We start from the raw sequence: 13,675 nt of genomic DNA, 5'->3' as shown, positions 1-13,675 counted from the left end.
ACAAATGCAGTTGTGATCCTGGTATTTTGGTTCATGCGGTGCTGTCTGTCAGGTCTCACAAAACAAGCCATCAAGGAGGGCAGGCTCTCTGCTTCAGCTCAGCAGTGTTCAATTCTCTGTAGCTGTTGATGGCTTTAACTCCACTATTTAGCCTTCATAGCCAAGGAACTGTGGGGCCAACTGAGCTGTGAAAGAGTGTGCCGCGAGGTGAACACAGGGCAGCCCTTTTCCCCTTTTCTGAATTGCAGGACCCACAAAAACAGTGGTCCGCTATCATTTTTGCAAGTAAGAAACCTCTCTGACGTATGTCACTTCTGGGGCACAAACAGCTTCAAAAGCCTGTGTACCATCCTCCTGTTCCTGGATGATGCACGGAGAAAAGGAGCCCACTCATATGGGCTTTGGGCTGCCTCCTGATGAGTGGCAGTCAAAGGAGAAATGGCCCCTGCCTGCATTCCCCTACACTCCCCTGGAAGGAATCCCATCCTCAAAACCCAATCCTGCTGTGATGGCGGAATGGCACTAAACTCTTTCACTCTCTATCTGCAACTGCTGCTTGGTTTGGGGCACTGTTAAGTTAAATAGGTCCTTCCCTGCCAGGAAGAGGAAAGGAAGAAAATCAAAGGTGGTATGAAGGAGACAGAGCAGGAAGGGAGAGATAGGAGGGATAAATGAATATTGAAAACTATTTTAAAGGCTACATCCAGAGGTATTTAGCAGTATTTCTCCTTTGGTCCCAATATCACACTTTACTTCCCCTATTTGAACTCTCTTGGAATTTTCTGTTACTTCCTTTGGCTTATTTTCTCCCTGGAGGCTGTCACTTCCTCAGGTTAAAGCAAGATCCAGTGTAGGATCTGTGCCATCACAATTACAGCCATGGTAAGACATTTGAATAAATAGGGCTGGTATGTGTAGGAGAGGAGATACCTTAAAATACAAGATCAGCTTATGGTAGCGAAGGGAAGTTGAAATAATGCTGACCCTGGTGATAAGCTTGTCTGCATTTTCAATGCATGCACCACATGTGTTTTATTTGTCACAGAAGAATTGCCAAAGGCTCTGTGGAATACAAGAGTATTGTCAAACCCAGACTTTCAACATTGTGAATCATTCACAGAAAAAAATATTCGAGATTTGATTAAAAATCATGCGAATTTCAAATCAAATAAATATGTTGAGTTGTGTTTATTTGCCACCGGTTTACTAAACCTCTGAGCTGTATTTGGGTCCTATTTTTCAGCTTCTCTCCGTAAGGAGAAATTTACTTGAAAAGTAAGCTGAAATTTTCATTATTGCAAGGAGTTGCCACATACCGAGTTTTGCGATGAAATCATAACTGTTGGCAATACTGTGAAGAGGGCTTGCCTATGCATTATTTTTCTTCTTTGTAAAGATGTGCTGCAAACTAAAACATTTGAGAAAGATGGTGTATTATGTAGGTATAATAAATTTTTTGAGAAGGATCTTAACACCTCCCCAAAGGTTTGCAGAATATTGTTGAATAACTGCTGTATATGATGATGAAATAGGCTTGTTTCAGGTGGTCAGAAGTTTATGGCACTATGCAGCTTGTGTGAAGAGCTGCATAGTTGTTCCCAAGACTTGTAGGCTTTTTTTTTTTCCCTGATGGGTTTGGAGTGGTGGAGGGACTGACTTGCTTCTTGCCAGTTGTGAGCTGCTTTAGCAGGTGGTGCTTAACCAGGGAGAGTACCAAGTTTTTCGTAATCAGTTTTCAGAAAGCACACTGATCTGGGGTGGTAATGCAATACAAACATTAGCATATTTTACCACATCTTCATATGATACTCTGCACCTTTTGAAATTTTGCATGTGTTATCATATATTTGCACACATCCAGGGACCTTGTGAATGGTGTACTTTCCTCTTAAATCTGGAATGAAGCATATTGCCAAGGATAACCAGCAGGCACTTAAGGAAAGTCTGGAACATTCAGTAGCTGCGATACTCAGATGTGCAATTCATTACAATATTTCTAAGCTTCTGGACCATATTTCAAAAACTCTTAACTTTTCTCTCTGTTCCTTCCTCCATTCTCACTTGTGAAGTAACAAGATACGTGAATAGCTTCACTATTAGTCTGATTATCATTTTCTGCTGAAATTGCTTTGATTCTGGATTGAATGGGAAAACCAACAAGCTGATATCTTAAGTTCCCCTTTTGACCTTTGGAACATCACAAAAACCTCCATTTCACCTACACAAGAAAAAAAAAAGCTACTATATTTGGCTGGTCTGTATTTGTGTGTGCTCTTATCAAAGGCTTGATTAATCTGAAATGAAGTAACTCAGTTAACACTTGAGTTATTTTGCAGCAAATCCCACAGAACATCTAAAGAGCTCTTTGTCACTTTGAATTATAGCCTAAACAGGTGGTTGATGTGGCTTGGTTTGAGCTGATAGTGATTCCTTACTGCCTTGGCTGTTCCCCTCAGGGAGGCATAAGTAGCACTGCAGCGATACTGGAGAATGTAGGGTAAACACAAACTTATTAGACTTTGCCGTCATTGTTGCTGGCTTTTAAGGTTTTAAAAATTACTTCTCAGAGTGCTGCATCAGCTATAAAGGAGGAGTAAAGGGCAGAATGGTTTTAGGCTTTCAAACAGTATGGATGAAATGAATGTTAATATACAGGAATGACAATTAGGTGAAATACAGATTAAAGTGCTTGGAAGTAGGGACTTAGAAATATTATGTCATTTTGTACATATGGGGTGAGTGTGTTGAAGAGCTTCCTTCTGAGTTCACTGCCCCAACAGAGACATGAAAAAGAGCAGGAACAGGATCTGCAGTACAGGAAGACATAGATGTGAGCATGTTTAAACACAGGTTGGTGAATCCTGTCTGTGAGAGAGCTCACTGGGTCTCTCACAAAGCCTCCTCGCATCTGGCAAACTTAAAACCTGAAATAAAGAGCCAAAAACTGTGGCTGCTGCTTCATATTTTGAGGGGAAAAAAGCTTGTTTTTCTGAACTTGGTGAGAACTCTGAGTTTTTAAGTACTTGTGGTATAGTATGAATATTCTCCTGGGCTAAATGCAGACACGAATGAAAGTCTACAGACAATTCAGTTTGTGTCTCAGAAACACATTCTGGGCTTCTTGAAAATGCTCACGGAAAAAATCCGTCCATAAATAACCATGTCCCTGTAGCAGTAACTTCAGTGAGTGGCTAGGAGTGCAAGTGCATGTGGTTCCACTGAAATGCCAGGATTGCAGCCTGCTCCTGCCCTGCTCCCCTTGTGTTATACAGTCAGTAACCTGTGTGACCTTTTACGTGGCAGGTTGTGTTGCTGCCATCACAAAGTGACCAGGGAGCCAAACCCTGAGTACCTGACAGGGTAAAGGTGGAAGGAGGTTGGAGGAGCACAACTTAGCTTTTTTAATGAAGTCTTTTCTTTTTTTAAGTACAAATAAACAATTAAAATGTGTTTTGCAAACAACTTATGGCCAAATGTATTGCAGTAATTCTTTTGTTTAGACATTCATAATGAGAGTGGAAATAACAGTTCATTCTCTTAGTCAAAGAAGTTTTCTAACATTAAATTGCAGTTAGTTTAATTTTACAGAGATTGCATGTTATAGTTTTTCTTACTGGGGTTATTTTTCTTCCCTCTCTTGGTTAAATTCTGAAAATGTTGCCTGGAATAAATTGTCTCAAGTGGCAGATGCTGAGAATGGGGGATTACATCCATGATTCCAGCTTGGTCCGTCAACTTCAAAGAGTTTAATTACTTCCAAACTTTTCCTGTTGTGAATAGTGAATTTAATCAGCATTTGTTTGAAACATCACATTTATTTTCTACTTGGTAGGTGACTTCTGCCAAAGGAGAAGATAAGTGCAGGAATCTTTTGTATTAAGAAATATAAAGTAGTTCTTGCGTCACTGATTTGTTGAAGCTAGTTTTACTATGCGTGTTTTCAGGGGTAGGAAGAAAATGACTGCAAGTAAAACTGGATAAGAAAAACAGGGCATTTCTATCAGGCTTTTGCTAATAAGCCCCCTTGTAAAACACTCTCGGCCCTCCTGTACCCCAACTGCCTAGAAAATGCTGGTTAGCTGAGGAAGGCTGGTAGCTTTTGCCATATGAGAAGAGTTGTGTCCAGCTTTGTGCAGGTGTAAATGCTCGTGTTTGGAAGAAGGCAGTAATTGAATGGGTTTCTGACCTGCTTGGCTTGCGCTGCACTGAATTCTGCTTTGAATTCAGCCTATCTGTTCGATCACCACATGAACTGGTTTAATTTTCTTTTTCACCCTCCCTGTAGACTCTCGACAGATGAGCTCAGAAAATGCTCCATGTGCTGCTTGACATCAACTGCTGAAGAACAGACTTGGGTAGATGTTGAGTTTGTCAGTGTGTCTATAATGCTCTTTTATGAACAACGCCTTGATGAATACTTCACTGCTCATCTCTTCACCATGAGGCCTTAGTTTCCTTTGGCTTTCTCCTGTTCTGTCAGTAACACTTTGAGTAGGATTTTTGGGAACTGCCGGCATGCAATTCTGGTTTGGGTGATGCAAGAGATCAGACTGTGAAGGTGTCAGGGGCAGCCTTATGGGTATAAAGGTCAGTGAGCAGGAGAACTTTCTTTTAAATCAATGCAGGCTGCATCGTCTTTGTGGTTAAACTCCAAACCCCCTTAGGTCAAGTGTAGCCCTTAAATTTTTCACTGTGATAGTGTATGCCTTTCTTGCATCAATAAATGTAACACTCTGCACTGAACAGTTCACAGATATGTGCTCTAGTTTCTCTCTTTGGCTGCACTTTACCTGGAGGTAATCCAGAGATGAAGTGAATTTTGTTTTGCGGGCCTCTTTCTGCATCTTATACTGCTACTCGAGAGGGGCTGAGGGGCTGAGTGACCACTAAGGAAAAGGGTTGTTTCACTCATTTCCTATCTAGCTGTTCCCCTGCAGATATCAGGTTCACAAACACACTATGATTATTTGATTACACGAAATACAAACCCACCCAGAATTTTGTAGCGTTACAATGTATTTGGTTAATATAGTGGTGCCCTGTGTTGTTAAACACAATTGGCATGTCTCCAGACACATTGTGTATTTGTTAATATATGTGCATGAGCTTAAGCCTAAGGGATTGAACTCTTTGTAGAAGCAGGCTTAAGGGCAAGGTTGTGCCAGCCAGGGTGTGCAGACACCACCTGGCAGGCCACATCTCTGGCATATTCTCCTCTGGCAGGAAGGATGGTAGGACAGAGAATACTGGACCAGATTTATGACTGGAGTAAATGGTGCATAATGCTGAGCAAGTCCTTTTGTCTCTTTTGCACAGGAGCTTTGTGACTCAATAATGTACTTTCCAGTAGGATAAAATGTTTATTTGTAGTTCCGGTGGTTCCAAGACATTAGTTCCCAAAAATTAGACTTTGCTTGGACTTTGCAGAGGGCATGTGAATCCTCTTTCTCATTCAGCCCCAGCCCATGAGATGATAGAAAAAAAAATCCATGAATCCTATTATGAAGGTATATAGAGACAGATAAAAACAATTTTAAAGACCACTGTGTAAATATTTTATTGACAATTATCCCTTCTCTGGGATAGGGAGCCTAATTAATTTGTGACTTTGTCAGTTTACACCCAAACACCTTTTACTGCACCATAATGTTATCTCTTTCTAACAGACTTAGATTATTCAGAACTGATTCAGCTTAAACAAATTAAAATCAGAAAACAAACCTTTACTCCATCACTACCTGACTGAGCTTTTGCTCTAGGGAAGTGTACCTGAGCTTGGATAGCTTTTACTCATCTCTGTATGCCTTTTCAAATTTTGTAGCACAAAAAGCTTCTTACTCTTAAAACTTTTCAGAGGATACTGTAGAAAAAGTATGCATAAATAATGGTCAGTGGTGTAGCTTGTGTGCTGGTAGCCTACTAAAATATACATGGAAAACTTGATCACTGTTTAAAATGTACAGTTTAAAATATTCATGAGGCTTGTCCCCGTTTGAATAACAGGCTTTAAATATTATCAGTGACCATTTTGATTATTCCCAGCTCCAGCAAAGTCTTAATTTCAAGGATGTCTATAAAGAAGCCACTTGACTGCAGATTGACCTTGGGCTTTTTAGTCACCCGGGTTACAGAGATGAGAAAAAGCTACAGAAACTAAATGATACATTTGAGTGAACAAATTGCAGGGACAGACTGGGGAGGAGAGTAGAGTGGGAGCATAAAATCTTGGCACTGAAAGATATATTTATTAAAAAAACCCTCAAAACAGCTTCTTTATAGCCTTTAGTTCTAAACAATGTGGGGTTTGATTTAGTTGATCAGTAAAGATAGGAAGCAAAACAAAGGCCACTTTGTCATGCCAAACTTCCAGAAATATACCCACATCACAATGGCATGCAGCACAGTTTTTTCATACTGTTTTTTTGGCTCAGACTGGGTTTTGGGCAAGAACAGAAGTTGGCAAAAACAGCTTCTTTGCTCAGAGAAGAATAACTTCTGTTGATCAGAGATTTTTCGAGAGACTTTTAATTAGACCAGTGCTGTGAAGACTGCAGTCTAAGGAGTTCAAAACAAATACGTAAAGTACTTTTCAATTCCTCATACTTCCTCATCATTTCAAAGTCAGTGGGGAGCTAAGTCTCAAACTGATGCCGTAGTTTAAGTCTGTATAGTTGTTTTTTTCCTGCCAAGTTTGAGTCACTGTGGCCATCTAGACCCTTCTTGAGAGATTAAAATGATGGAAAGCTGGAATACGTTCTCCAGTTAAATGAGTGAATGTTTTTATTCAAACATGGATTCAGATTTCCCTGTGCTTTCCTGTAAGCGTGTGGGATGGATGAGACCATTATTTTTAATTCCACAATAAATAACTGCAGAGCTTGACTAGGAGCGAGTCACTGCCAGTGACTAGAAAGTGGCTTGTTAGAGAATAAGGGTGACTTTAGGCTTTTTTCGAGTTTAAAGCCTGGTCCAGATTCAGTGATTAAAAGCCACACAGGATGCCTCAAACAAAAAGAGCCATATCAGTGGAAATGCTCCCAAACCGTATTACTGGTCCCACTGCCTGGTATCTTGTTGTCAGCCTCTGCAGCAGAGGCATGAGAGAAATTCAAAAAAGAGTGAAAGGTCTTAGCAGAATAGTGCAGTGCCCAGGTACCTGGGGAAGTGCTGGGCTCAGCTTCTGCCTGACTCGTTCAGGACATATAGCAGATGTTTGCATAGATAATTCTTGGCCAGCGTGTCCACCTGCATTACATACTGTGTGGGAGGCTAAAGAGAAAGCCGAAGCCTAAGATTGTTGTTTGGGTGTCTACATTGGGACTAGCTGAGTTGATGTGCGCCTGTGTTTCATATATTGAAAAAAGGTTTCTGTTTTGTGGGAAAGGGGAGGCAGGCCAGGGACTGCAGCTCTGTCGCAGCTCTGAGTTGGATTTTCTCCTAAAGCACTGTGCTTCCCATGTGTGCTCACAGGAATGGCCTAGACTGAGTGACGAAGCAACCTGTCTTGTTGGCAGTTTGGTGACTTTGTGCTCTTCCAGGAGCTTGCATTTATTCTTTGCTCCCCCCTCCCCTGTATTAAAAGTCCCATGTACTTACACTAAGATGCAATGTGTATGGAATTGTTTTTTCTAGTCAGCTTTCAAAGCCTGTGGACTGTCTAGATCTGTGGACATTGTTGTTCAAAACTGGTTGAGAGAGGAAGCAGATGCATAAACTGTCTCTCTGCACAGGGATAAGTTTTAATTCGTATTTTATGTAGGAATGTGCGTGTATCTGAAGGGCCAGGAAGGGGGGAAGACACATTTGCCTTTACAGCTGCTGGCAGCAAAGAAACACAGCAAGACTTGATTGAAAACACCTATCTTGTTGTTTTACTAACTGCATTTTTTTTCCTTTCTCATTTGTAGGTCTCAGACTCTGGATACTGGCTGTGGGATTTTTTTATTACTATTATTTTTGATTGTTTTTTCCCCATTTTTGGATGTGAATTGAAGGCCAACAGTTGAAGTGTTGGAAGCAAGTACAGGAGGACTCTCACCTTTTTGTTTGAACCTTGTTTGCTGGGATACTTTCAAGCTCTCCTTCACAGTCATGTGGTCATCACAGCTGCTGTTCTTCACAATGCTCTTAACACCGATAGCCCATGGTGAGTGAGAGGTGGTGTAAATTTGCCTGTGGGAAGGGAAGAGAGAAGAGAAAATAGCGAGGATTTTGTCTGTCTTTTCCTAATGGTGTGGGTTTTTTTCCAGGATGTTGATTTCTCTCTCTCTGCTTCCACCTCAGGTCTTTGAATTCCCAGGCTACATTATGACTAGTTAAGTACTGAAACAAAGAACTCTGACACATAAAGATTTCTGTTACTGAGTTTAGCTGCTACGTTAAGGCAGATTGTCTTCCTCCATGCCTAAGCCTGCTCTATTGGCTGCGTGTCACTGGGATTGTCTGTCCTGGCTTCTGCATGGAAATGAATTTCCTTTCTGTGAATACTGCTCAGTGAAGGGTCTGCATGTCCTGCTTTAGACACAACTCCAGGGTGGGATTTTACTCACCGTCGTGTTGGGCTGTGATTTCATGCACTGCAGTGGATATGTCTGTGCTCTGCTGAAAGACTGAGGCTCCCATAGGCTCAGTGACTCTACACCAAAAAGAACCACAACCAAGAGTGTTGCTTTAGCCTGGCACACTGTGTAACCCACCCAGCAGTGTAGAGCACCACGCTGCACAGCCAGGCTGCAGCTGGGAACTGCGGGAATAGCATCAGGCACAGCTGCTCTGCTGTGGGGATGGATGAGCTTGTGGTGGGCTGATCCTGGCTGGATGCCAGGTGACCACTAAAGCTGCTCTATCACTCCGCTCCTCAAGTTGGACAGGGGAGAAAATACAATGAAAGGCTTATTGGTCGGGATAAGGACAGGGAGAGATCCCTCAGCAATTACCATCAAAAGTAAAACAGACTCAACGTGGGGAAGAACTGATTTATTACCAATCAAATCGGAGTAGGTTAATGAGAAATTATAACAAATCTTAAAAATACCTCCCACCCCTCCCTTTTTCCTGAACTGAACTTACTCCCAGTTGTTTCTACCTCCTCCCCATAAGCAGTGCAGGGGGACAGGGAAATGGAAGTTGTGTTCAGTCGATCACACCTTGTTTCTACTGCTCCTTCTTCCTCAGAGTGAGGACCCCTCATGCTTTTCCCTTGCTCCAGCGTGGGGTTCCTCCCCAGGGTCACAAGTCCTACCAGCACACCTGCTCCAGAGTGGGTTCCTCTCTCCTCAGGGCCACAGCATGGCCCAGTCTGGGCTCTCCATAGGGTCACAGACTCCTCCACTGGCTGCAGGTGGGTCTCTGCTCCACTGTGGACCTTCTTGAGCTGCAGGGTGACAGGCTGCTTCACTGTTGTCTTCACCATGGGCTGCAGGGGAATCTGAATCTCTGCTCTGGTGCCTGGAGCACCTCCTACCCCCCCTTTGCTGACCTCTGTGTCTGCAGAGCTGTTTCTCTCACGTAGCAACAACTTTTTCCCCGTCTTAAATATGTTATCCCAGGGGTGGTACCACAGTTGTTGATGGACTTGGCCTTGGCCAGTGGCAGGTTCATCCTGGAGCCAGCTGGCATTGCCTATGTCAGACATAGGGAAGCTTCAAGCAACTTCTCAAAGAAGCAACCCATGTAACTCTCACCCAGCCCCCTGAAATTTGGCTATGCAAACCCAATACAGACCTCTAGGAGGAAGAAAATCAGTCTTTTTATTAGCCAGAAAACTGTTAAGTGAAATCTGACACATGTAATTCTTTGAAGTAAGATTTTGAGGTCTGGGGTTGGGTTCTTTTCGTATGAGAAACCCAAATGTAAGCCCCAGAAGTAAGCTGCCAGGTTTCACAAGTGCTTGAAAGGTTCAGGAGCTCCTGTTAGTGGTGATGGTTACTAAATGCTCAGAGCAGAGCTTTAGAAAATCTGGCTGCCTGATTTTCCAGATGCCTAAATGGAAAGTGAACTCCACCAAGGATCTCATTTTAATTACAGGTCAGTGGAAGTGTGTTTGTAAATAACATGACTCCCTGTATGTAAGCTATGGGCCCCTGCTTTTACAATACGCATCAGACTTCTTGTGCTTTACAAACTGATCCTTTGTGTATGTGGTAAGACAAAGAGTACAATTTTACAGCAGAGAAGGGGATTAAAAAATGAAATATGTGTAATTAGCAGAACATATCTATAGAGCACAGCCTGTCTGCTTATATAACACCTTTGGGCACAAAGGTTATCTGTGCTATCATTCTGCAAGCAAAACTCTTCACTGACTTGAAAATTAGAATGAATATTTAAACTGAGTTGACCAATTGGGGTGGAATAAAAGAGCCATTAGGTAAGGTGCTCTCCATTCCTCTCCAGAAAAGTTAAATGGTAAATGTTTTGTAAATCTTTATAATTAAGCAGTATTAACAGTTAAAGCAATTAACAATTTAAATATGCCTCTGGCAGTTCTGTTTTAAATTCTCAGTGCCACTGTAGCTGGAAAGTCCTGCCTGATAGTCACAGTAAATGAAAATGTCAGAAGTATCCTGGGAGCCATATTATGCTACAGATGAGCAAATGCCAGAGATGCAGAAACTAGGTGCCTGGAAATATTTCTATCCATTATGTTCTTCTACAGACTAAAGGTACAGGGTGTTTACTGTGGTTGTTGTAGCAGTCAGTGGTGGTAAATCTGACCATCCACATCTACCCAACACACACATGTTATCTGATCCCTATAAATTGCCAGTGAAAGTGCAGTAGAGGCTCACAGCTGCCTTTGAACAGTGGAGAATGAAGACCTTTGGTCTGAGCTGAAGAACTTAAGTTTTGATTCTCCCTGTTTTGATTTCTAAGAGTGGCCAGCATGCAGCTTCCACCTCAGAACTTTGGCATGTTGCTTTCTTGGGGGAAGCAGATACTGAGCATGTGTCTGGTTGTTTGAGAGTGATGCACTCCTGTACCTAAACAAGGGGAGAAGGTTTAGCTGTGTGATGTTTGAGTACGTTTGCTATCAGCTAGCACTAGGCAGTCAAACCCCTCCAGTCCCCTGCGTGGAAGGACATGCACGTAAAACTCAAAGTTCCATTGAAGGTCGTATTGAACAATCCAATGGGGCTTCCAAGGCTTTGAAATCAGAGACTGAATATCTGATGCTTTCAGGTGCTCTCCCTTGTTGTCTCCCTCCCTGCAAGTGCCTGCAAGAGGCTGTCTAAGGCGAATGACAAACTGGTATCAATGCAGAGTTTTTTTGCTAGCCTGAAGACAGTATATTTGTGTTTAAACAGATGCCACAGCCTCACCTTCCTTATAAAAATAGTCCAGTTAATCCCTGCTTTTTTTTTTTGTTTTTATTTCCCCTTTTAGTAATCCCTTTTCACTGCATGCAGAAAGCATTCATAATTTATGTTTAACAGGACACAAAGCATTTGAGTTCCTGTTTCATGATCTGGAATGATTCCTGTCCTGTAGTGATTGCTGGAATTGATACAGACTACTTTTTCAAACTGACCTTGCTGCATCTCATTCTCTTTTTGAGTTTCCTGACGTGGCCTCTTCATCTGTAGTGGTAGCTGCATTATAGACAGATTTCTTAGACCAGTGATCTCATAAATTGGAGAGGTGGTTGTGTTGTTTTGGTGGTTTCTTTTTTTTGAGGGGGCTTTTTTTTTTTTTTATTTTAGCTATCTCATTTCTTGGAGTATATTGTGTGTGTGATGTGGCCATGATGACAGGTGTGGAGTCAAAGGGTGCATACTTCAGTGATCTGCAAGATGAAAAGTAATCTTCCAGAATACTGCCCTGGTACAATGTCATCTTGTTGATAAGCTGTAGAAATCATAAAAGGGGAAAAAGTCATGAGCCCTTGCAGTTCCTCAGTGATGATGTTAATCTGCTGTATCCTAACTGCACAGGCACGGTACTGTCTAGTGTTTTGCTCAGACTGCTTTGGATCATAGCTCACAAAAATTTTAAACCATGTGAAATACTTGAGATGATAGCAGATTTGAGTAGTGGATGCTTTCTTTACTGTTGCCTTTGACTTGAATGGAAAATAGCATACAACTTGCATATATGACACAACCTGGAGGAGTGTGGAAGCCCCCCAAAAGCTATCCTCTCTTCTAAGCTACAGCAAAGCCTGTAAATCCATCTGTTCCATAAAACTGAACATGTTACACAAAATCAGAGAATTAGCCAAGATAGAAAACAACAGTACCAGGGAATAAAATAAAACCATCAGCAACAACAGCAAAAGCAAAGTCTTTTTCATCCCTTGCAAGGTCTGTGCTATGGACAGGGCTTTTGTACCCCTGCCTTCTTTTTGACCCTTTTGGAAGCTTTTCCCAAAGCATCTGAAGGTCTGGACCTTCAGAGTGCTCCTTGGCTTGTGTTACCCCCTTGTACACCTGAGCAAACTGATCCTCTTCCCTGTAGCAGGTGGATTTCCCGGAGGCGTTTTCTAGAATGAGCAGCTGTTCTCATCCTCCTCAGCCTTCCTTCCCTTGACCCCAAACAAAGCAGATTTCTCTTTACCCACAAATGAACACTGTCAAAGTTCACTTGAAATGAGATGGACATGACAGGCAGCAGCTCAGTTTGCAAGCCTGGAGAGATGTACACCTGCTCTGTCACATTGCTGTCATGCTTATGTGTGACTGAGAGTTGAGATTTAAGACTTCCAGACTGCTGGACAAAAGTAATAATAGATATAAAAGGATTCAGTGCTGCATGCTGTTAAGGGCAGGATAGGAAGGATACCACAGTGATAGCTGTGGGCTGAAATTTTGCACGTCTCCAAAGAAGTAACTTATTTTAGGCTCTGGAAAAGAGCTGAAGGCCTGTTGTATGCAAAGGTCTTTATCATCCTATCAGATTGCTTTATTATTCTTCATGTGAAAATTATTTTTTAAGGATTGTGTCGTGTGCATAATCTCACAATAGGCAATGAAGAATGAGTTTTTTGTTGTTATCCTACTTCTTTTAATAGTATAATCAAAAAATAAACAACCACCTATTATTACTCCAACTATAAAGCAATAATCTAAATTGCCCAGTTTCTGTTGGAGATTGTTACAAATGCAATAAAATCAACAGGCATTGCAATCTGCTTGTTTCCTCTGCTGCTAAGCTCTTGACTTGTAGTTGTATCATGAGAGTGAGCTTTCTGCATCTTGGTTCCTTCTTGAACAAAGTGTGGTGTCAGTTGTTGGGCTTGGTTCTTCCTGGTCTTGAAGCTGCTTGGGGTTATTTTTTAAGTTTTAACTTAAAAAAAGCCATTTGTTAATGGCTTGCACACTGTTCACCCCTGATAATCCATGGGGTTAGTTAGTCAATGTTGTGACTACTTAGATTTCTTAATCTTTTTCCTGATATACAGTATGATTTTTGGGTTAGAAGCACACACTTGGCCAAAGCTAAGCCAAACTGAAGTCAGAACAAGTTAAGCACTAATGTAAGCAAAACCTGGCTGAAATTACAGGACAAACAATAGGTATCCTGATTTAAGCCTGGATGGTAACTAAGCACCATACGGACATTTGCTTACTTACTTCCCTTCAGCCTTGTGTGTGAATATGATTTTGTATTTTCATACTGAATCCGCAACACAGCACAGCACTGTACCAACTATTAGGAAAAAATTAGCTCTATTCCA

General features: G+C 41.8%; 1 protein-coding gene across 24 annotated transcripts in view; it reads left to right on the top strand.

Moving 5' to 3' along the window:
- The window catches only part of ADGRL3 (adhesion G protein-coupled receptor L3), a 512,372-nt gene that overhangs the window by 172,475 nt on the left and 326,222 nt on the right, over nucleotides 1-13,675 (top strand). For all 24 annotated transcript variants that reach the window (XM_039382062.1, XM_039382059.1, XM_027725031.2 and 21 more), the window contains one exon: nucleotides 7,908-8,146. In XM_039382062.1, coding sequence (XP_039237996.1) covers nucleotides 8,092-8,146 — 55 coding nt within the window. In that variant the 5' untranslated portion in view covers nucleotides 7,908-8,091. The remainder of the gene's footprint in view (nucleotides 1-7,907; nucleotides 8,147-13,675) is intronic.

The sequence above is a fragment of the Pipra filicauda genome, unplaced genomic scaffold (genome assembly GCF_003945595.2).
Source record: "Pipra filicauda isolate LSUMZ 115617 unplaced genomic scaffold, ASM394559v2 scaffold252_size1811890_pilon, whole genome shotgun sequence".
Lineage (NCBI taxonomy): Eukaryota > Metazoa > Chordata > Aves > Passeriformes > Pipridae > Pipra > Pipra filicauda.
Note: the sequence above shows the minus strand (reverse complement) of the source record. Positions and strands in the feature narration are given on the sequence as shown.